This window comes from Capra hircus, chromosome 18 (assembly GCF_001704415.2).
Source record: "Capra hircus breed San Clemente chromosome 18, ASM170441v1, whole genome shotgun sequence".
In the NCBI taxonomy this organism is placed as follows: domain Eukaryota; kingdom Metazoa; phylum Chordata; class Mammalia; order Artiodactyla; family Bovidae; genus Capra; species Capra hircus.
In genome coordinates, this window is record NC_030825.1 from 9242627 (window position 1) to 9266281 (window position 23655).

Sequence of the window (23655 nt, forward strand, 5' to 3'; positions counted from 1 at the left end):
GTGGCCCTGTGGTGTCCTTGGGGATTGGTCAGGTCCCAGCTGCTTCAGAGGCTGGCTTCTCCCCAGGGGGCAGGAAGGAGGGCCGGAGCCCCCTGAAGGATGCAGAGGTCTTCTGTTCCATCGCCGCCCGCTCCCTCCTTTCCCCGAGCTATTACCACAGCTTCGGAGTCACCGAGAACTACGTCGTTTTCCTCGAGCAGCCTTTCAAGTTGGACATCCTCAAGATGGCCACGGCCTACATTCGGGGCGTGAGCTGGGCTTCCTGCCTGGCCTTCCACGGGGAGGACAAGGTAAGGCCCGGCTGGGGACCCCCCTGCAGCCCCAGGACAGCCAGAGCCAGCCTCCACTGGAATGCTCTTCCCCAGCTGGCTCCCTCCCCTGATGAATCCAGGTCTGGCTCTAAGGGCCCCCCCCAAGCCCTGAGGTCCCCCTAGCTGTCACAGACCCCTCCCCATTACCAGGCTTTCTCCACCTCCCACCTCATTTTCCCAGTCGTGCTCAGCCATCATCCTTCACGTATTGTACATTTGGTCACTGACCCTTGGCCTCACCCTGACTGGACTATAAACTGCATGAAAGTGTCAGGGGTTTATCTCTCTAGTTCCCCCTGAAATGTGTCAGTGTTTGTGGCTTGAGTGAGCTGGGCAAGGGAGCCATCAGGGGGCCAGCGGAAGTGGGTTTGCTCTGGGGGACCTGGAGCATCAGGGCCCCATAGGCCTCCAGGCTGCAGTGATCCCCCAGGGATCTCTGGCCCCAGAGAGTCCCTAGTGAGAGCCCCCGAGCTCCGGCAGGGCTTTGAATGCATTTGGAGAGTTTTCTGAGCAGTCCCTGCAGCTGACCCCAGGATTGGGTTTATGGGAAAGAAGTACCTGTCACTTCACCCTGTGTTCATCTCCCAAGCCCACTGTCCCTCCCCCTCTGCAACACTCAGCCCTCATCACCCCCACTTAACTTCAGAGCTTGATTTTGGGGAAAGAGAGAAAGGGACGATGAGTCAGAGGAGGTGGCTGGAGCTGCCCCTCCCTCCTTTCAGAGGAGGATGGTCAGGCCAGAGCTGCCAAAAGAAAGAAAACACCCCTTCACCCTCGGATTAAGCAACTGGGGCTGCAGACATGGCTAATTGCCACCCAGAGCAATACTGCCTGTGACACCCAGAAAGAAGTGTGTGCGGAGGCCTACTGGGCTATCAGCTTGACTAGACCGGTCACTCGGCACCTTAGCCCTCCAGGGAAGCCCGGTTGCTGGGACAACCTGCAGTGGGCTGGGGTCAGGGGAGGGGGCCCAGGATGGGGCTTCAGGGGCTCTGGCCATGGGTGGGACCTGAGGAAGCTGAGAGGGCTGGCCCTGACTGGTTCTCCCCAACTTGGCCTTTGCCAGGGAGGTGGCCACTGCCGCCCACCTGGATCTCAGTCGAGTGAAGGTCAGAGAGAGGCTGCACTTTCAGGGGCCTTCCTGAAAGGTCCGGTCCTCCAGGTGAGGCTGAGACCCCGTGCGGCAAGGCTTCCCTCCTCCCCATGGCTTCTGGTGAGGTTTGCCCCCTGGAGTGGGACACAGAAGCTCAGAAAGGGGAGGGGTTGCTTCAGGGTCCCAAGCAGGTGAATGTTGGCTGGGCCTTGTCCCCCACCCGGTGCTGCAGCGTGGGGCTGGCAGAGGGAGAGCTGAGCCCAGGCTGCATCTCCTTTCAGACTCACATCCACATCATCGACCGAAGGACGCGGAAGCCCGTGCTGACCAAGTATCACACGGACCCCATGGTGGTGTTTCACCACGTCAACGCCTATGAAGAGGACGGCTGCCTCCTGTTCGATGTCATCGCCTATGAGGACGGCAGCCTCTACCAGCTCTTCTACTTGGCCAACCTGAATAAGGACTTCAAGGAGAACTCCAGGCTCACCTCCGTGCCCACCCTCAAGAGGTTTGTGCTGCCCCTCCACGTGGACAAGGTAACGGCTTGAGTTCTGGGGGAGGTGAGCCCACTTGGGAAGTGGCTTTGGTCCTGATTTCATTGATATTGAAATTCAAAATGAGGTGTTCTCAGAGAAAGGCAGAAAATTCTTTCATTATTTTTCCAAATATTGAACATATTCATGGTAGAAATTTTAGAAAATATAGATTAAGTGAAAAAGAAAAAAATCACCATAAGCCCATTGCGAATATATTTGTATTGCCTCCCAAGTCTCTCTCTCTCCGTAGATAGACAAATAGACTGGAAGATATACATATATATTAGTATACAATGATATATATGCATATAACATGCATATTGTATATATACATCACAGCTGTTAAAAAGTATGTACAATATGGTTTTCTTTTCTAAAATTAATATATAGCATGTAAATATGTATTTCTTAATTTTAGAGAGAACATTGCGCTGTGCATAATTTTTAACAGCTTTAATGAAATATAACTCCCGTACCATACTATTCACCCATTTTCACTCATTTAAAGGATACAGTTCAATGGCTTTTAGTATATTCACAGAGTTACACTACAGTCAGTTTTAAAGTATTTTCATTTCCCCCAAAAGAGCCTCCCCCATTCCTTCCGCCCGCAGGTAACCACTGCCCTGCTTTCTGCCTCTGTGGATTTGCCTATTTGAGACATTTCATAGGAATGGAAGCACACCGTGAGCAGTGGTCTGTGGCTGGCTCCTTTCACTTAGCACGCTTTCAGAGTTCATCAGTGCTGTGACGTGTATCAGTGCTTCTTCTTTTCATGACTGAATATGTACATGCTATTTTTTGTGCTGCTTTCTGTCCTCCTCAAGTATCTAAACATCTTTCCATGACATTAAATATTCTTCTGTGACATCATTTTAAATATTTGCCTGACAGTCTGCGGTGGGGATTCATCTCCTGATGTTGAACAGTCCTGTTCTTATATTCAAAATGACCACCGGGCCAGACATTACCGCCAATTAGGGTGCTGCTGCCTAGGCTCTGGGCTTGGTTTTAAAGGCTACAGAGGCTTCTGGCTCCAGAATTTCCTTACTTCATGACTTAATGAATTTAAATGAAACCCAATTGAGTTCAATTCCATTTTGATGGCTCATCTGTACTGAACACAGTCTCTGTACCAGGTACGTTGCTAAGCATTTTATTTTTTTTACCTCACTTAATGATCAAAACCTATGGGAGAGATCCACACGTTAGCCTCATTTTACAGATGAAGAAACTGAGGCTCAGAGAGGTTAAGAAATGTGCCCAAGGTCACATAGCCTGGTAGCAAAGCAAGACTGGCTCTGAGCCCTTCCTTGGAGCTGGTAAGGGGTACAACTCTGCAGATCTCCCCAGGGGGTCACCTTGACCCCTCACAGGGGCCCCCTGCAGGCCTAGGGAACAGGAGACACTCCTACCTGCCCAGGGAGGCTTCCGCCACCCCCCAGACCCCTCCCAGCCAGAGGCCCTGGGGCCTGCATTTGAGCCCAGCTTTGTCAGACCACAGAGCCTGGTCTTTTCTCCTCTCCAGCATTTCCCCCATCTGCAGTCCCTTGTGTATCTCTGTCATGATGTTCACTGTATTTCCTACCACTTCTGTTAAATTTACAAAATCATGTTTTCATTTAAATCAACTCACTTTTTCCCTAACTCATGTGGAAGGGAACCTATGACAACCCAGGGCAAAGCCAGCGTTGCGTGCTGCCGAAGGAGGAAGCGATAAGCACGAAGTGCTGTGATGAAGCACAGGTCCTGAGCACTGGCCTGATGCTGTTGCTCTTGCCAAGACCCTCTCTCTTCCTTAAAGAGAACACTGGGAAAAGTATTAAGTGTTAAGGGTATAGTGGCACCTAACTGAGACGCTCTCCTTGACCCAGTTGGGAAGATTGGAAGAGAAGGGATGAACTTTCTCCCGGTGTGATTCAGGGCTAACGAATGAACGGCCGTGCCCCACAGAATACCCACCTGAGCCCCTGGCCTCAGCGCCCCCCACTCTGGAAAGTTCCACAGTGCAGCGCTTGGAGCATTTCCTGGCTTCAGAGTGCAATGGGGGCGGGGTGGGGGGCTGTCACCCAGAGGGCGAGCCCTGAGGCCAACCCTTCCCCCTGCCTCACAGACCTCAGCCTGGGGTGATGCACAGAGAGCAAGCACTCTCCCCCCGATGCCCGCACCGCAGGATTCTGCAACCTCTTAACAAGCTCGACAAACAATCTGCTTCCTTGGAACCAAGCTAAGAAGTTTAGCCTGTACAGCTTAAACAGGCGCTGCTTGAACCATCTGCAAAGAAAAGTGAGCGCTGGGAAGGGTAGCTCTGGCCACGCTTCTTAATTGCTATTTATTGTCCCTTAAAAAAGTCTTCTTGCTTCACTGCATGTGGACAGGGGAAGGCTGAGCAGGCAGACACGCCTGTGTGTTCAGATCCAGAAGCTCCGATTCCATCCCATCCACAATCTACATTACGGAGGGGCCTTGGGGGCGGGCAATGCCACATTTTCTCAAATGCCCTTCATTCTGGTGCCTTTGCACGTCGCTGTCCCTCTGTCGTCCTCTTTCCATGAGTCCTCCATTCTCATCCCGGCTGCAGGTCGGACTGGCCTGGGGCCTCCGGGACCACCAGTCCAGTGAAGGCAGAATCTCCAGGGGACTGGTCGGGGTGGGCATGGCTCCCAGGCACCCCCAACACCCACCCCAGGATCCTAGTTCCTGCTCATCCTTCAGGCCTGGCGTCCTGACTCCCTCAGTGGGTTTGTACATTCCAGTGGCACCTACCACTCTTTGCTCACATTGATCCCAGGAGTAATGAGCTTGTTGGGTCACCTTTTCTGTGAAAGCTCTCAGGGGGCCCGGACTCTTGGTCTTGTCAGCCATTTATCCCCTGCACCCATCACAGGGTCTGGCTCTCAGCGGGTTCTCTTGAAGCCCTTAGATATTTTAAATGAATGAATGAGAAAGGTGATGCAAGTTCTCTCAAAGGACACAAGGCCTTCCTTTAGCATTTGGAACACTTCCAAAGTGGAAAGCGCCTTCCACGTAGAATGGGCTAAAGTGAATGAAGTGTGTTCAGAAGTCTGAGGCCTCCCAGCTGTCCCAGAATCTCTGGCATTTGGGCCAGCTGGGGTCAGAGGAAGGAGAGGCCTGTTGGTACCCTTGGCCTGTTTGTTAGGGTGGTGTGGGGGTTGTCTAAGGCGAGGCTGGGCCTCCAGGGGCTTGGGTGGTGTGGCCTGTCTGTGCCAGCTGCCCTGCCCTCACCCTGCAGGGCTCCGTGCACTGCCATGGGGGTGGCATCTTCAACCTCAAAGGGGTGGCTCCAACTCCTGGCTCCGTGGATTTGGTTTGTCTTGTGTTCAGATAGCAAGAGAAGCCCCATTCCTTGAGGGCCCCTTCTGCGCTGGGCCCTCTGTTAGATGCCTTTTTTTCTCTTAGATCCAGGCCAGAGGGGCCCCTGTTCTGGCTTTTCTCCAGTGGCCCTTCTCCACAGGGTGAGGAACCCACGGGGCCACAGGGTGCCCACCCAGAAGGGCACCCTCCCGACCCCAGCCATAACCTGGGATCCCTGAGTTCCTTGCCCAGATGTCCCACACCTGCCTCCTGCCTGCCTCTGTCCTCCTGAGGGCAGACAGAGCTGCCAGTGTGTCAGCCTCAGGCCCACGAGGAAGCCGGGGAGGCCAGGGCTTCCATGCAGGGAGGAGAAGAGAGGGTGGGGAGCCTGGGCCCAGAGGCCGGCCTTCATTCTCCCCTGCAGCCCACTCCAGAAGGCCAAGGAGTCCTGGAATTCTAAATTCACATGCGTCCTTCCAGACCCAGCACTGTGCACTAGAAAACTGGCGCGATGAGGCAATGCTCTCTGTCCGACGCAGTAGCCACTGGACTGGATGCCTGGGCTATTGAAATGCAGCCAGTGAAGCCAAGGAATAGAATTTTAAATTTTTACTGAATTTAAATTTAAATAGCCACCTGTGGCTGGAGGTGGTTGCCTCACCCGGACGGCACAGTTCCACAACAAGTTGAAGCTCTGTGTATAAAGGCAGGGAAGATAAAATGGTGTTTGACTTAACCGTTTAGTATGTGTGGACACAGGGTTGGCGGGCCTCTGTGCTCGTCCTGGGTCCTGCAAATGTTGCATGGGTGCCGAGTCACTTCGGTCGTGTCCGACTCTGTGCGACCCCATGACTGTGGCCCACCAGGCTCCTCTGTCCATGGGGGTTCTCCAGGCAAGAATACTGGAATGGGCTGCCATGCCCCCCTCAAACGTGTGGGGCTGTGTAATGGTCAGCATGCTCCTCACCGAGTCTGCATGTGAGTGCTTGAAGTTATTTGTCATCCCCATAACAACAGATGAGAGAGAAAGTAACGTGCCCAACGTCGCAGAATCATCGTAGCGGGGATTTGCATGCTTGTCTGTCTCATTCCAAGTTACTAACTACAGTGGGTTTGGCCCTGGACCAGGTGTTTTCATAACCATTATTTAACTTAATCCTACTCATGGTGTTCAGACGCCAGTCGAAGGAACCTTCGCTTGCACTCGCCAACTGTCCAGAAGTTACAGATTGCTCCCAGTTTTACAAACGAGGAAGCAGGCTCCAGTTCACCTAGTCTCAGGGAGGCCTGCTCGAACTCACGAAGAAACCTATAGAGTCAGATTTCACACCCAGGACTGCCAAACTTCAAAGCCAGTGTTTTTTGGGGATGACTGAGATTAACTGTTCTTCCTGGGAGGTCCCCCGCATTGAAGAATTTCAAAGCCAGTCTGCAAGATTTTATTGAATTCTGGCTGGAGAGCGATTTCTTCCCAAAGTCAAGCACACTGGCCACAGAAAGCAGCCGAGTCATGCTCGTTAGTGCTGTGTGTGGAAAAATTCACGGTCCATGCCTCAACCAGTCTGACCAGTTTCATGCTGGAGCTAGAAAACATGTCTGCAGACTGCCTCCCTGAGAATCAAGCCCAGGACATGCACCAGAGGCCCGTGGCTGCTGCCTCGTGACTGCAAGGCAACGGGCAGGGCCTCTCACTGTCTGTGAGGCTGTGTGCACAGGCGGAGGCAAACAAGAGCTGCTACCAACAAGACGCCCAATGTGCTGGGCGCTGGACGGCTGTTTCACGCCCTTTGTCTGATTCTTACAACCACCTGCAAAGCACATGTTCTGCCTCTCGAGAGTTGAAGGAAAAGCTCGTTAAGGCATACGTTCACACATTCCTTTAGCAGTTGCTTCTTAGGAGCTGCCCGTGTGCCGTGCACACGGTGAAATGTGGCCACTGTCTTCACAGGGAAGACAGCATCAGAGAAGGAACCAGGTCCATACAGGAGGTGATTACAGTGTGGGACAGACACCTTGGAGACACTGCATACTGGGCTGTCAGGGAAAGGGACGTTGGAGCTGAGACCTATGGGAGGGGATGGACCAGCCTCAGGGCCTTTGCCCCTGCTACGCCTGCTGCGGGCAGTGCTTCTGCTTCTGAGCAGAAGAACCGCGGTGTGGAGGTCTGGGCTCAGCTTCTGCTCCCCCACTGTGACCTTGGGCAAGCCACTTTCCTACCCTGGGCCTCAGTTTCCTCCTCTGTCCACTGGGATTGCACTAGACACATCTCAAAATTCAGCTTCTAAGATGCAGGAAATGTCCTGCCTTCCTAGCCAAAAGCTGCTGTTGTTCAAATTTGTTGTTGTTGGGTATTCGCTAAGTCGTGTCCGACTCTTTTGTGACCCCATGGACTTTAGCTCACCAGGCTCCTCTGTCCATGGGATTTTTCCAGGCAAGAATACTGGAGTGGGTTGCCGTTTATCGATTTGTTTTCATCATAAAAACTTGTTTGGAGACGTTTGGAAAGTCAAGAAAAGTTTAAATGAGAAGTCAGGCATGACAGTAATTCTCCTCCTGGGATTTCAGATCCTGGTGGTCTTGTTCCTCATCCCCCTCCCAAGTGCCCAACCTGAACTCACCTGCCAGGGGCAGTGGCAATAATAATAATAATAATATAATAATACAATTACGTGATCAACAGCAGTTAACATTTATTTAGCACTTACTGTTAACCTGGCCTTCTTGTAAGCCAACAGCATGGGTTATTTTATTTAATTTGCATGATAACTCGGAGATGCATATGCTATTCATACAATGCTTGTGCTATACCTCATTATACAGGTGGGGAAACTGAACTTCAGAGATGTCAAGTAACTTGTTCAAGTACCATGGCAAGTGTGTGGGACACAGAGAGTAACTGCTGCTCGGCAGATATTTAATTGATTGTGTTACGTCTCTCTCCCAGGTTAAAGTACTAAACCAAGTGGTGACTGTCACTTAAGACCAAGAGATGTCCTTCATAGATCTTCTTTCCTCCCAAGGAATTTTTATCTCATGTTTGTTTTCCTTTCCTGCTTGTTTGTTTGTTTTTCTCCTATTTTTTCGTAGAAGAAATACTGAAAATCTGGAAAGACATAGACAAAGAAATTAAAGTCTCCATCACCCACTGCATGCTCTGTTGTTACTATTTGGCACATTTCTCCCAGGCTCTTTTCAACGTGATTTCTTTTCTTTTTGGACATGGCTGAGCTCAGACAGCGTCTGCAGTTCTCTCTGCTGCTCTTTCACTCGGTGTTTCCCGTGTTATTATGAACTCTTTGTAAACACCTTTTTAATAACTGATGCAGCCTTTGACAGGTGAATCATAGAGTATTTAAAAAGCGAGACCTTATAAGAACTTATAAGGACATCATTTCACTAATAAGTACATCCATTTCGCCTGTGAGGGATCAGGCAGCCCAGAGCAGAAGAAAAGTTCCAGGGTTTCGGAGCCCCTTTCCACAACCCACCAGCTTTGCCTTCTTCAGGGAGTCACCTCCAGTCCCGGATTCTCCTTTTTAACTGAGAACACCAATCATGTGATAGCTGCTTCTGGTGGCTACCGTGAGGCCAAAACCAGATGACAGACACTGAAGCATTCTTTTAAACATGCGCACATAGAGCAAGTGTTTGCTCTGGACAACGTTTTGATTTATTTGGAAAAACTGATCTCTTTCAGAATGCAGAAGTGGGCTCCAATTTAATCAACCTGTCGTCCACAACAGCACGAGCCCTAAAGGAGAAAGATGGCCAAGTCTACTGTCAGCCGGAGTTGCTCTACGAAGGTAAAGCACAGCTTCTCTCCTGCATTTAGAGGAAGGGGTGAATGTCCTCTGTACGTGACGCCTCCTTCCACTGCAGAGGAGCTGTGTGTGGACCAGGGAGGGAAAGGAAGCTGTGGGGCACTAGGCATTGTATTGGAGACCCTTCTCTCTCATGCACCTTCACACCCCTCCCAGCACTGGGGTGGTCTCTAGACCCAGGAACTTTCATGGCTGGCCTTTTGAATGCTGCCATGTAATTTTTTGCTTTCTTTTAAAACATTTATTTATTTATTGCATTTAAATTTTTGTACACTTTTTAAAGGTTACTTTCCGCTTAGTTGTTCCAAAATATTGGCTCTGTTCCCCATGTTGTACAATCGTCCTTGAGCCTGTCTTACATCCAACAGTCTGTACTTCCCTCTCCCCACCCCTGTATCACCCCCTCCTCCCCCCTCCCTGGTAACCACCAACTTGTTCTCTGTCTCAAATGCTGCCGTGCATTTGCAAAAAATGCTCGACATCACTCATTATTAGAGAAATGGAAATCAAAACTGCAGGGAGGTATCAGCTCACACTGGTCAGAATGGCCATCATCAGCCCAAAAAAAACCAAATCTATAAAAATAAATGCTGGAGAGGGTATGGAGAAAAGGGAACCCCCCTCTTGCACAGTTGGTGGGAATGTAAACTGATTCAGCCACTATGGAAAACAGTATGGAGATGTCTTTGAAAACTAGGCATAAAACTACCATGTGACGCAGCAATCCCACTGCAGGGCCTACACCTGAGGAAACCACAGTTCCGAGGCTGCCATGTGCTGGACAGCACGGCATACGCAGGTCTCCACCTGGGCACACTGAGAGCGCCCTGCAGAACAGGTGCTATCTCCTTTGGTGGCCAGAGGAGAAAACTGGGCCTCAGAAAGGCTGTGTGACATGCAGAACGTAAAGCCCCTCGGAGAGAAGCCACAGCCCCCGGAGCAAGGCTTCCCAGCCCAGCGCTGCAGACGCGGGGCGGAGGGGGCGGCACTGGGCATTGCAGCTGTTGAGCAGCGTCCGGGGCCTGCAACCCGACTGAGAACCACTGTCGTAGAGCAGAAGTCTGTGGAGCAGGGCCTGCGCCCCTGTGCTCAGGCTTGTCACCAGCACGAGACAGGAACCTGGCTCAGAGCAGGCTGTGCTCAGTACGCAGGTGAGGAGTGAACTGGCCTGCCCAGGACATGGCTGTGGAGTGGAGGGGCCGGGCTCCAGGGGCCCGGCTCCCCACATCGTTGCCCCATGCCACGGGGCAGGGACTTAGAAATTTAATTTGGCACAGCAGACACATGTAAATATGTATACATGGACATGGATGAAATGTGAAGGCTTTTTTGGATTAAAAAAGTAATAGATGTAATGAAATTTTCACATGAGAAACTTAGAATGGAAAATATAAACTATGAGCCACAATAAGGAAGTTATCACTCCAGCAGCACTCCTGAACTTTTCCTCTACATTTATAACATAGTGGTGATAATTCTCTAAGCAGCCTTTTACATCTAATGTTATGATGGGGACATTTCCCCATGTTACTAAAATTCTTTGTAAATATTACTTTTTATTATACGATTTCATGAGATTTATTTAAATACTCCCCACTGATGCTTCCTCCACGCTTCAGAAGTTTCTGTTCACACCCACAAACATTTAAATGCACATACTTTTTTTTTTTAAGAGCTTTTAAAAAGTTGCAGTGGCCTCTGATTTTAATCATGTAATTCTCTTTGATTTCTATCTTGGATAATTAAAGATGTTTATATACTTAAAAACCAAGGTCTATCTTACCTTGCTCCCGAAGCTTCTGATGGAGCTGGGGTAATTACCCAAGGCTCCCTCCTCCTGCCCTTTGACCACCCTTGATCCAACTCAGGGCCTGACAGGAGTTCAGGGATCCTGGCTTGGGAGCCATTTTTGTAGAAAGGATGCCTGGCCTGGATGCCATGAAGGGCGGGTGGTCCCAGCCCTCCTGAAGGGGGCTCTGTCAGCCGTGTCATCTCTCTCCAGGCTTAGAACTGCCTCGGATCAATTATGCCCACAATGGAAAGCCATACCGCTATGTCTTTGCGGCTGGAGTCCAGTGGAGCCCCATCCCAACCAAGGTACTGGTCCCCGGCGGGTGGCAGCCTGGGATGGTCATGTCTGTCTGCAAAGCTGAGTTCTCAGGGATGTCAGGACTGAGATGCCCTTGGGGATGGGGGTAGGTCAGAGAGTGAGGTCAGTGTGGGACAAAATACGCTTGAAGCAACGACGGAGCATCCAGGAGAGGGAACTGCACCTAATGGGCTTCACTCAGGTAAAACGTGGCGGCCAGAGTTTATCCATAGATTTCTTTATCAGATGCATGTTTATTGAGCACCAGCTTAGGCACCCAGGAAAAGCAAGTGAACAGGAGGATCCTGCTTCCTGCCCTCAAGGAACTCTTTGTCCCAGGCAGGGAAGGTAGAGCTGAAACTTGGAGGATTTATTTTGCTTTAAAAAATTTTTTTATTCAAGTATAGTGGCTCAGTGGTAAAGAATTCACCTGCCAATGTAGGAGTCGAGGGTTCAATCCCTGGGTCCAGAAGATCCCCTGGAGAAAGAAATGGGAACCCACTCCAGTGTTCTTACGTGGGAAATCTCCTGGACAGAGGAGCCTGGCAGGCTACAGTCCATGGGGTCACAGAGTCGAACACGACTTGGCAACTCAACAACTGTAACAACGGGGCTGATGTTCAGTTTCAGGTGTTCAGCACAGCGGTTCATATTTGGTTCTTAAACTGCTGTTTGTTGAACACTTGCTGTTTCCCAGGGACCATGCTGAGTGCTGTACAGACATCACTTTTCCTTAGTAGCTTCAGGTTTTAGTAAGAAAATGGGAAATCTTTTTTTAAAAAACACAAGCAGTGCAGGAATGTACAATGAGAAGAATTAAGGTTCCTACACGCACATCCACACGCCCCGCGTCACTCCCCATTAATCCCACACCCTGAGGGGAAAGAGGCTTATTAGAGACAGAGAGAAGGCCAGGGACTCGGGCTTGGAAAGCAATAAAGAAAGCACATTATGCTTTAAAGGCTGGGCATTGAATATGTTAGATTATCTGATATGTATAAAATTTGCAATATAGTGCCCAATACCAGATAAATCCAGGGTTCTTATTTCTTGAAGAATTCAGAGTATATATCAGCTCTGCTGTGGCGGGAGGACCTTAGCTTAAAGTTGGAGAAGGAAGGGAGCTGCTTTCCTTTCTGTTTTTTGCTGACCAGAGGCAGGTGTCATCTGGGGCCTGTGCTCGCTAGTGTGAGGTCCCCATCTGAGGCGCTCACTCCTTCTCTGGGGCCGTGACGCCTTCCTATTCGCTGGGAATGAGCACGCTCTGCAACCATTCATTTCGCATTTCTCCACTTTGCATGAGCAGATAATAAAATACGACATTCTCACCAAGTCCTCCTTGAAGTGGGGAGAGGAACACTGCTGGCCGGCGGAGCCCCTGTTCGTGCCCACACCGGGTGCCAAGGACGAGGATGATGGTAAGGCCCGGGAAGGGTAACCGGCCTGCTGCAGTGTGCTTGTCACCCCTCAAACCGAGACACCGTTCGGGGGCAGCGACTCCGGCCTCATCACACAGCTGGTGCCGCCATGCTTTGAAGTCCAGGCGGTTCTGACTGCAAAGCGGTAGGGCGAGGGAATCCCCAAGCCCACCCCCACTTCTGACATCAGCTGCAAGTTCAGGGGTCCCCAAGACCACCCTCAGCTTCAGTAGGAGCACCCACAGAACACACTGAATGCTATTACACTCGGGTGACGAATTATCTCAGCGGAAGGGTACAGACTGAAAGAGAAAAGGCGAGTGGGGTGGCATCCGGGAGAGTCCCATGGGTGGTCTCCGGTGGTCCTCCCTGCGGGAGTCATGGACCACTCCCACTTCCCCAACGACCCCCACGGAGCGAGGCCAGCCAGGGGTGCTCCCTCAGCCTCGGAGCCCGTGTGGGGCGTGGTCACGCCGACCGTGCTGGCTTCTAGTCTTCGCCCCTCTGGAGGTCGAGCTGACGGCTGTGGCCCAAGTGCTAAACTGCTTCCGGCGTGTCCCACTCTTTGCGTGCCCATGGACGGTCGCCCACCAGGCTCCTCTGTCCATCGGATTCTCCAGGCAGGAACACTGGAGTGGGTTGCCGTGCCCTCCTCCAGGGGATCTTCCTGACCCAGGGATCCAACCTGCATCTGTATGTCTCCTGCATTGGCAGGTGAGTCCTTTACCAGTAGTGCCTCCTGGGAAGCCCTGTGGCCCAAGGCCTCCTCTGAATCACTTTGCTAGGCCAGGTTGGATGGCACGGCCTCAGGTAAACAAAGACTCTCTCATCAGACCAACAGTCCAAGGACTCGGGCGACATCTCCCAGGGGCAGAAGGAGAGACCTCCTTTTGGGGGAGACTAACACAAAAGCCCACTTCCTTTCCACAGGGCAACACTGCCCTGGCCCAGAGTGTGGAATCTTGGTTTTAAAATGCATTGCGGTGGCTGGGTCAGAACTTGTAACTCCTCTGAGCACATAAACTTTCCAGAAAGTGAAAGTGAAGTCGCTCTGTCATGTCTGATTCTTTATGACCCCATGGACTGCAGCCTGCCAGGCTCCTCTGTCCATGGGATTTTCCAGGCAACAATACTGGAGTGGGCTGCCATTTCCTTCTCCAGGGGATCTTCCCAACCCAGGTATCGAACCCAGGTCTCCCGCATTGTAGGCAGATGCTTTTTTACCGTCTGGGCCACAGGGAGCCCCTCGAAAAGCTCATGGGATTCCTCTCTTGTACAGGTTTCCACCTGACCAAAAGGTCCTTTCCCTCCTTGATTTTGCCCCAGAAATGCCCTGCCCATCCCCCTGGGGATGCCAGGCAGGGTAACTAGAAGCTTAGGTGGGGCTGCCAACACCTGGGGGGAGGGCAGGCTGCCCGCTGAGCCTGCCAGCTGCTCCCCTCGGGCGAGAAGGGAGTGGCTTTCTACCTGGGAGTGTCTCCCTGTTGACCTGCTTGGCACAGCGTGCCAGGCAGGGGGTCTGTGTCACTGCCGTGCCTCTAAGGTGGGGGGCAGTTGGTGCCACCTCCTGCCAAGGCTGGCCTCCCCCAGGTTGGGCATGTACGCCCTGCATATTCTCCTGTGGACAGGAAGCAGCCTTGTCTTCATTCCACCAGAGGAGAGGCTCGGAGCGTGAGGTCACTTACCCACGGTTGCACGCCCAGTACATACACAGGGGAGGGTTTGAGTCCAAGCTGATTTGACCTCAGCTGTGCTCAGTCTCTCTGAAACCCTGGAGGCCTTGGGAAGAATCAGGAATATTTGCTGGAAGTTTATTGCTCTATTTTGTTTAGCCCTCTGTCCCTTTGAGAGTGAATATTTAGACTATTCTCATTTCACAAAGGGGAAAGCTGCACACACCTGAGGTGGACTGGACTTATTCAAATGCCACTTGAATGCGGCTGGTCTGAGTTTAGGCTAAGTGCAGTGTTAAAGCTGATTCACTGTAACTGGAATTTCTAAATAGTAGGAAAATAGCCATTCTTCTGTATATGCAATAATTCACAAAGTGCTTTCAAAACTGACCGTGCAAGATCCTCTGAGCAACCTCTCAGTGAGGATTATCCCCACTCTACAGATGAAGAGACTGAGGCTCAGAAAGGTGAAGGGACAAGCCCACCCAAGCCTTCTGATTTCCCTGGCCTTTCCCTTCAGCTCACACAGAATATCAGATTCACTTCCCTTCTGTTTGGATTCAGTTCAGTCTCTCAGTCGTGTCCGACTCTTTGCGACCCCATGAATCACAGCACACCAGGCCTCCCTGTCCGTCACCAACTCCTGGAGTTCACTCAAACTCACGTCCATTGAGTTGGTGATGCCATCCAGCCATCTCATCCTCTGTCGTCCCCTTCTCCTCCTTCCCCCAATCCCTCCCAGCATCAGGGTCTTTTCCAATGAGTCAACTCTTCGCATGAGGTACAGTCAAAGAACAGGGAGACAGAGCTGAGAAACTTAGCCCCCACCCAGGCTGGAAGAGGTTCCAGGCTGTGCTTTTAAAAAATGTCTCTCTTTGTTTCCCCAAAGGGATTATCTTATCGGCCATAGTCTCTACCGATCCCCAGAAGTCGCCTTTTCTGCTGGTTCTCGATGCCAGAACTTTTACGGAACTGGCCCGTGCGTCCGTCGATGTGGAGATGCACCTGGATATCCACGGGCTGTTCATCCCAGACGCAGGCTGGGACCTGGGGAAGCAGGCCCCTTCCCGGGAGGCGCCGGCCAGGGCTGCCGCCGGACAAGCGGCCCCACGGACCTGACAGCCTGGAGGCTTTGGTCCTGGGGACCAGCTCTGCCCAGCTCACGGCTGGTCCCGCCCCGGGCGGGGTGCAGGAGAGGTGGTCCTTCATTCCATTTCGCACTTATTCTTTCCGCAGCTGCTGTGAGTCAACGTTCTGAAAACAGAACTTGTCAGTATCTTTTCTCTTATTTTATTTTGGCCATGAGGACCTTGCTTGAAAGTCAATCAGATATTTCTTGATTAGCTCTAGCCCTTCTAAGAAAGCCCCCTTCCTTGAGTACAAAGACCGTGACCATGAATCAGAAACTGTATTGTCACATAATTGTTGTCCCTAGAATGGGCACATATGACCCACTGGAGAAGAGACACAGAAGCGTTTATCATTGCTCCCCCTTCCCTCTCTGCTTTCCAGTGGACCTGGTCGTGAGTTCCAGCTTTCTCAACCAGCTGACCCAGAAGGCGTGTGCTTTGTGGTCATTCCATGCAAGGCATGGCATAATATGAAATAAAACCTTAAAAGCCCATTCAGACCTAATTTTATTTTTCTGTATGGCTTCTTCCTCTGAAGATCTTCTAAGGCAGAGAAACAGAGGCAAAGACAGGCGCCTCGTGGTACACCCAGGGGGCCAGAGGGCTGGTGTGGGGGTCCCCCACTGCAGGAGGGCGTGGAGGGGCTGGGGTCCAGGACTGAGTCCTGTCTTGGCTGACTGAGAGCCAGGGCATTGAGGTGCATCTGAGCCATACAGGAGAGGAGTCCCCTCGGCAGTGCTCCCTGGAGACTCATGCCCATTGTTGTTTGTTTTCATCCAAGTTGTCCTGTGTTGGGTGTATTTTATTCACTACTCTACCCTCTGCACCTAGAAAACTTCCTGGTGGATCAGGCTCTCAATTAAATATTTGTTGGATGAATGAATTCCGCCAACAAAGAAGTCCAACTCTGTAATGTACCAACAAGAAGTGGGTACTTTTTTTTTTTGTTTTAAAGAAATGCATATTTTACTGAAGGTCTCCCAGGAAGACCAGGAAGGTGGTTCACATAGAGACCAACGATGACGCCCCAGCTTCCTCTCCCAGCCATCCTTGGTCTCTTTTTCTTCCCCTGTTGCTCCCTCAAAACCTCGTTTACCATTCCGTCATTTCCATTTCAGCTCAGCTCATGGAGCCCATCAGACAAAAACCCAAACCCTGGGGATGGCAAAATAAATAAATAAACCTTGGGGATGGCAGAATGAAGACCATCTGCTCTTCTCCTCTGGGGACGTCAGCATCTCCAGTATTGATAAGATGGATTGGGAGGAAATGTCAACCATGGTGGCCTAAGAAACATGTGATGGAGGCCTGCATCTGGGTGGCAGGAACGGAAAAGAGTTAACAGATGGGACAGTTACTCACCTATTCATCATTTTACTTTAAATATTTGAGAAGAGGGTGGTATTTAAAAAATGCTTCCCCACCTCTATTCTACTCAATTCTCATTGCCAAACAGTACCCAGATGTGGCCATGAAAAAGGGCGCAGTTCGGCATGGAAGAAAAGTATGTCATGGTTTATTTGCCTTGCTTAGGAAGACAGGTGAGATACCAGACCGATGAGGAAGCCTGGCACACCACGTCTTTTCTTCTCAGTTTCAAAAACACCAGAGGTCAGTGTTAGGACATCCGACTTATCTCGATCCTGAATTCCCCTGCGTTTCAGACACAGGCCAGGGTAATTAGCTCAAAAGGCTGCAGGAGCCAAGACGCATGCACCTTTCTCGAAGCCGAGACCGTCTGTCTTACCCTGGGAGCCTTCCTTGTTATGCTTCATGTGGGTGTAACGCGTGACCAGGAAGTTCTGCAGGAAAAATCACCAGGGATTTGTTCATTGCTTTGATAAAGCCACAGCATTTCACAAGCACTCTAAGGATGTGTCAGGTACGTGGTAAGCCTGCAAATGTTTGACCACTAACTTTTTCGTTCCAGGTTTTCTCTAATCTGATTCCACCCCAGGAATAAGCTAGGTGTGAACGTGGACATGTGCTTAGTCGCTCAGTTGTATCCAACTCTTTGCATCCCATGGACTGTAGCCCGCCAGGCTCCTCTAGCCATGCGGATTCTCCACGCAAGAATACCGGAGTGGGTAGCCCATCCCCTCTCCAGGGGATCTTCCCGACCCAAGAATTGAACCAGGGTCTCCTGAATTGCAAGCACATTATTTAGCAGCTGAGCTACCAGGGAATATCAACTCACAAGAAATATAAGTGCATTCCAGCTGTATCCACATTACTGGGTTGTACTCATTTCCTCTGAAAGTCACCAAGCATCGGACTGACTGTTGAGATGGCTGCGGGTCCAGGTTACATGAAAACACCTTTGATCACTTCTTACACTGTTTAGAGACAGTTTGGATGGTTTTTAAATGGCCGGGAGAAGTCTTTCTCACGGCAAATCAGGACATGCAGACAGAAAAGTCACCACCAACTTCCTCTTCATCCAACAACGGTGAGACCCGGGGCCTCTGCTCTTCAGGTTCCTTCCAGGAGTAGGAACCAGGTGCAGACACAGGGCTGCCTGCTGCAGCTGGAAGTGGACTCTCGAGGTCAAGCACCAGCAGGAGGTTGAAGTTTCCTTGCACACGGCGAGCCGGCAGGGATGTGGGAGCCCTGTGTTGGGACAGGTGGGGATGAGCCAGCCTGCCTTCCTCCTGGGGACCAGGAAGGACGTGCTGAGTGGCCTTCGGGAACACCTGGCAAGATGCTGAGGGTGCAGCTCCCGATGAGGGTGTGGAGCCAGAGGTGGGTTGACTGAACAAAGCAGGTGCAGAGTGAATTCCCCAAGAGAGCAGTGGAAAGAGAGAGAATTAAGGGGATTGCTTTCTTCATTGTAGAAACCCTCTTGTTGTTATCCAAGAAGTGAAAAAGATATCCAAAACCCCATTACCGAAAGAAAACCCCTGAACCAACAAAGACCTACTGAACGCACATGGAACTCTACTCAGTGTTATGTGGCATCCTGGACAGGAGGGGAGTTTGGGACAGCATGGATGCACGTATATGTACAGCTGCGTCCCTTCCCTATTCTCCTGAAACTACAACACCGTTAATCGGCTATACCCTAACACAAAATAAAAAGTTTCAAGTTAAAAAAAAAAAAAACGGAGAAGGCGATGGCACCCCACTCCAGTACTCTTGCCTGGAAAATCCCATGGACAGAGGAGCCTGGTGGGCTGCAGTCCCTGGGGTCGCAAAGAGTCGGACACGACTGAGCGACTTCACTTTCACTTTTCACTTTCATGCATTGGAGAAGGAAATGGCAACCCACTCCAGTGTTCTTGCCTGGAGAATCCCAGGGACGGGGGAGCCTGGTGGGCTGCCGTCTATGGGGTCACACAGAGTCGGACACGACTGAAGTGACTTAGCAGCAGCAGCAGTATTTAACTCTCAGCCTCTTCACACTCTAATATATTGACTGAAAGTGGAAGTTCTCTGTGTTGGGATTGCTCAAGGACCTTGTTCGTTCTTCAGTATTTCTTTATAGCTTTAAATATTTTTAACAGCTTTATTGAGATGTAATTCACATACAAAAAATTCATCCACTTAAAATGTACAGTTTAGTGGTTTTTAGTATATCCACAAAGATGTGCATAATCACCACAATCGATTTTAGAACATCTGTGTTCTCAATTGGGAGTGGGGGGCGCTGTCTGATCCAGTACAGTACCCATTAGCAGCCGCTCTTCATATCCTCTCAACACCCCCACTAACCCCAGGGCAAGCAGCAATCTATGTTGTGTCTCTATGGATTTGCCTATTCTGAACTTCTTATATAAATAAAATCATACAATATGTAAAAAAAAAAAAAAAAGAAAGAAAGAAAACCCCTGAAATCCTTCTGGTGCATTTTTCTCCCATTTAAAAAAAATTCTGATGCACAGTTTACGTATTGGCATTAGGTTTATAACCCACCAGTTTATAACCTGCTTTTCCCCTGACTATACAATTATTTTCCCCAGATCACTAAATTCTTCTAAGGGATGCAAATTATTCCATCTCTGGGATATGGTGTGATGTCCAGCCTGCAGGTGGACATTTTGACACAAGGTCTGTGGCCTCATGTGTGTATTTCCAGGGCCCACGCCACATCTCTCTCTATATTCAGGTTCTTGTTATTGTCATCTTTTTTTTTGTTGGCTAGATTAGGCTTCCCAGGTGGCTCAGTGGTAAAGAATCCACCTGCCAATGCAGGAGAAGTAGGAGATGCAGGTTCGATCCCTGGGTTGGGGAGATCCCTTGGAGGAGGAAATGGCAACCCACTCCAGTATTCGTGCCTGAGAAATCCCATGGACAGAGGAGCTTGGCAGGCTACATGGGGGTGCAGAGAGTCGGACACAGCTGAGTGACTGAGCATGCATGCATTGGCTAGATCCCCAACTTTGGATTTCTGAGCCAAAGAGTAGAAAAACGAGGTTTGGATGTTCTTTCAAAGGCCAAAGGTTTTGATTGATTCATAGGAAACTGAGGAGCCATTGTACAATCTAAGAGGCTCAAATGGCTATAGAGCTAAGAAATCCAACCTTCTCAGCAAAGAGGGAAAAAAGCAGGTGCATGTGAAAAAACCGTTGTGCAGATCCTCCCGTCCTCCTTTCCTCCGTTCTTTCCCATGCTCTGTATCTTTCCGCTCAGTTCAGACGCTTGTTCTTCTCAGGCGCATAGTCACCCACCCACTCACTCATGGACTCATCCATCCCCTCAGTGATGACCAGGATCACATTGGCACATAATGATCAGCAGAACCAGAACCTCCTCGGTCCTCAGGGATCGCACAGCACAGTGAAGGACACAGCACCAAGGAACAGACCAGCACAACTCAGTGGAGTAGCAGTGGAAAAGGGGCCCCCAGGGACCCCAATAATATCTTGGGAGCCAGAGAGGGCTGATGTGTGAAGGATGGTAGTAGGTAACCAGGTAAAATGGGCAAAGCAGATAAAGTAAAGGGCTGGAGTCAGGAGAGAACTTCTGTGGCGCAGAAGAAGAGGGACAGAAAAGCCAAGTTTCAGCCAGAACCCCAGTTTTTGCATACTCAGGTATGGAGTGGAATTGGCATTAACTAAAGAGAAGTCTCTGATGGTTTCCTCAAGGACAATCAAGGACTGATAGTAATTTTTTTTAATAATAGCTTTTTTGAGATCTAATTCATGTACCATAAAATTCACTCCTTTAGGATACTCAATTCGGTGGCCTTTAGTTTACTCAATATTGTGTAACTATTACCACTGTCTAATTTTAGAACATTTTCATCACCCGTGAAAGAAATCCTATACCCATGGGCAGTCACCCCTCGTTCTGCATCCCTCCGCGGCCCGGTTCTAGGCAGCCACAGTCCTACTTTCTGTCTCTATGGATTTGCCTAGTCTGGACAATTCATACCAAGGGAATCATACCATATGTGCGTGTTTTGATATGAATGGAGTCATATGGTAACATGGGCGTGTTTTGGTAACTGATTTTTCAGCCTGTTTTCAAGCTTCACCTATGTTGCCGTATGAATCAGTACTTCATTCCTGCTGTGGATAAATCATATTCCATTGTATGAGCAAACCACATTGTGTTTATCTGCTCATCAGCTGAGAGACATCTGAGTTGTTTCCTGTTTTTGGCTGTCATGAATAACATGCGTGTTCAAGTTACTAATGTGGATGTATGTTTGCATTTCTCTTAAATGAGTGAAATTGTTGGATCCTAGGGTGAATATGCCTAACATTTTGAGGAATTGCCAAACTGTTTTTCAAAGTGGCTGCACCATTTTATAGTTTTACCAGCAGCATCTGAGAGTTTCAGTGTGTCTACATCCTCCCTAATTTGTTATTGTCTGCTGTTTTTATTTTAGTCATCCCAGATACAATGAAGTGGTATCTCATCGTGGTTTTGATTGGCACTTCCCTGGTAGCTAATGATGTCGAGCATCTTTCCATGCGCTAATTGGCCATTTGTGTATCTTCCTTGGGGAAATACCCGCTCACATCCCTTGCTGCTTTTAAACTGGAGTATTTGGAGTTTTTTTCTCTAATTATTGTTGAGCTGTAGGAGTTCTCTATATATTGTAGAAGTAAATCCCTCATCAGGTTTATGCTCCGCGATATTTTCTCTCATTCTTTGGGCAGGCTTTTCACCTTCTTGATGGCGCCTTTTGAGGTACAAAGGTTTTAAAATTCTGATGAAGTCCAATTTAATCTAATTTTTCTTTCCTCTCTCCTGCTTTTGGTGTTGTATCTGAGAAACCATTATTTAATCTATGGTCCCAGACATGTATGCCTGTCTGTGCTTCTGTGAATGGTAGGGTTTTAGCAGTGACATTTAGGTCTGTGGTCCATTTTGAGCTAATTTTTGTAGACAGTGTGAGCTAGGGGTCCCACTTCATTCTTTTGCATTCAGGTGTCCAATTGTCCAAGTATAGAAGTCACCATTTAGGGTTGATAAATCTACACAGAGAAAACAAAAGTGTGTCCTTTTCCTCCACCATCCCCTAGAAGAAGATTTCTTCAGCTAATGAGAAGAGACTGCAGGACAGCTCTCTGCTGGTGCCAGCAAGGCCCTGGTCCAGGGACGAGGAGGCCAAGACGGAGGCCTCAGTCAGTGGAGAGGTAGCATCTTCCTCCCTCTTCGCCTCTGGGGCCTGGCAAAGTTCCAGGAAAGGCCAGCATATGCATGTTCAACTCAGAATCACATGCCCTGGTAGGATTTTCTAGCACACTCTTTCCTTAAGGGTGTCCACTGTGTTCCTGGAGGGCTGAGGGTGACTGGTGTTTCTTGAGATGCTGACCCCCTCCAGGAGGTTGGGACCAGTGGAAGGCCCGGGGTCCCTGATTTTGTCTTCAGTCTGCCATTTGGATTGGACAGGCAGGAGGTCTCAGCCTAGTTCAGTGTTCTTTAAGACATCATCTGAATTAATGTGGGAGGAACAGTGATGGCTACACGGTGCTTCTTCTCTAGTTAAGGGCAGAAGTGGAGCTTATTATGCTGGTAGCAACAGTACAACATTAGCTGACATGTACTGATACCTACAGGCGCTGGTTCCCACATCATCCTTGCAGCAGCCCTGAGGTCGGTCCTGGTGCCCTTCTCCTGTTATGGGTGAGAAAACTGAGTCTCAGAACACTTACGTGATTTGCCCAAGATCACACAGGTGGTTACTGGGGCCCCAAAGTCAAACTGCTTAACCTCTGCTTTTATTGTCTTAATTTCATTCACTTCATCACCCTCGGGAGTTTGTATAGTGCCTGGGACAAGGTGGGTGCGTAATTAAAGGACAGCGCAAGAGGTGAGAACAGGGGCTCCAGCCTTACCGCCTGCATTTTGATCCTCTCAAGACCTGATGATGCCCCGGTTTCATCATCCATAAAACAGAGACAGTACATGTCCCTCATCCAGAGAGCTGCAAAACTTAAATGAAGGTTGCCTGACACACAGCAATTGTTCAATAAGTTTTAGCTCTGATGAGCCTTAAAAACAGTTGAGAGGTTGCATCTTGGCTCCCAAACCTTGTGAGTCATAAGACCTTTGATAAGTTGTTCAAACTCCCAGTGCCTCTGGTTTCTGCCCTGTGAAATGGGGATGACATTGGAACAGACTTCACAGGGCTACAGTGAGGATGAAATAATGTCCTTGTAGCCCTTAGAAGAAGTGCCTGCCTCTGAGCTGTCACCATTTGATTTAACGAAGATTGTGGGGGCAGTTCGGGGCAGTTCATGCAGAGGGTGCTACTTGTTGCTGGCCCTTCTGTCTTTGGGAGGGGCCTTACTCATGGTCTGGGGAGAGAAGAAGGGGACCACGTCCCAGGCACCCAGAGTGGCCAGTGGCATCAGATACGACAGAAGCATACCCCTGGCACACCCAAAATAGCCATCACACAACAGACAGTCTAATCCGGCATGACCAGAAGACCATCCGGTGGGTAAAGAACAGGGTCTCTGAGTTACACGGTCAAACAGCAGCCATCTTCTAGGACGGATGTGATCATTAAAAGAATGCTATGTATCAAAGACACAGGCCAGTGCCAGGCACAGAATGAGTGACCAAGGGATCCACGTGGCAGGGATTTTCATCAGTTTTGATCTTCACTATATCCTCGTCTAAAAGAGTGCTGTATTAGTTTCCTGTGGCTTCTGTAACAAATCATCCCAAACTTGCTGGTGTAAAACAACACAGATCTGTTTTTACAGTTCTAAGGGTCACAAGTCTAAAATAAGTTTCATGGGAGTAAGTATGAGGTGTCAGAGGGCAGCTTCCTTCTGAAGTCTCCAGGCAAGTGTGCCTTTTCCAG

At 49.8% G+C, this 23655-nt stretch overlaps 1 protein-coding gene across 1 annotated transcript in view; it reads left to right on the plus strand.

Annotated features, from left to right (window-relative positions):
- BCO1 (beta-carotene oxygenase 1) overlaps nt 1–15885 on the plus strand; it is a 29859-nt gene extending 13974 nt beyond the window's left edge. Inside the window, exons 6-11 of the mRNA XM_018061761.1 lie at nt 67–290; nt 1686–1943; nt 8956–9061; nt 11082–11176; nt 12475–12586; nt 15149–15885. Coding sequence (XP_017917250.1) covers nt 67–290; nt 1686–1943; nt 8956–9061; nt 11082–11176; nt 12475–12586; nt 15149–15378 — 1025 coding nt within the window. The 3' untranslated portion in view covers nt 15379–15885. The remainder of the gene's footprint in view (nt 1–66; nt 291–1685; nt 1944–8955; nt 9062–11081; nt 11177–12474; nt 12587–15148) is intronic.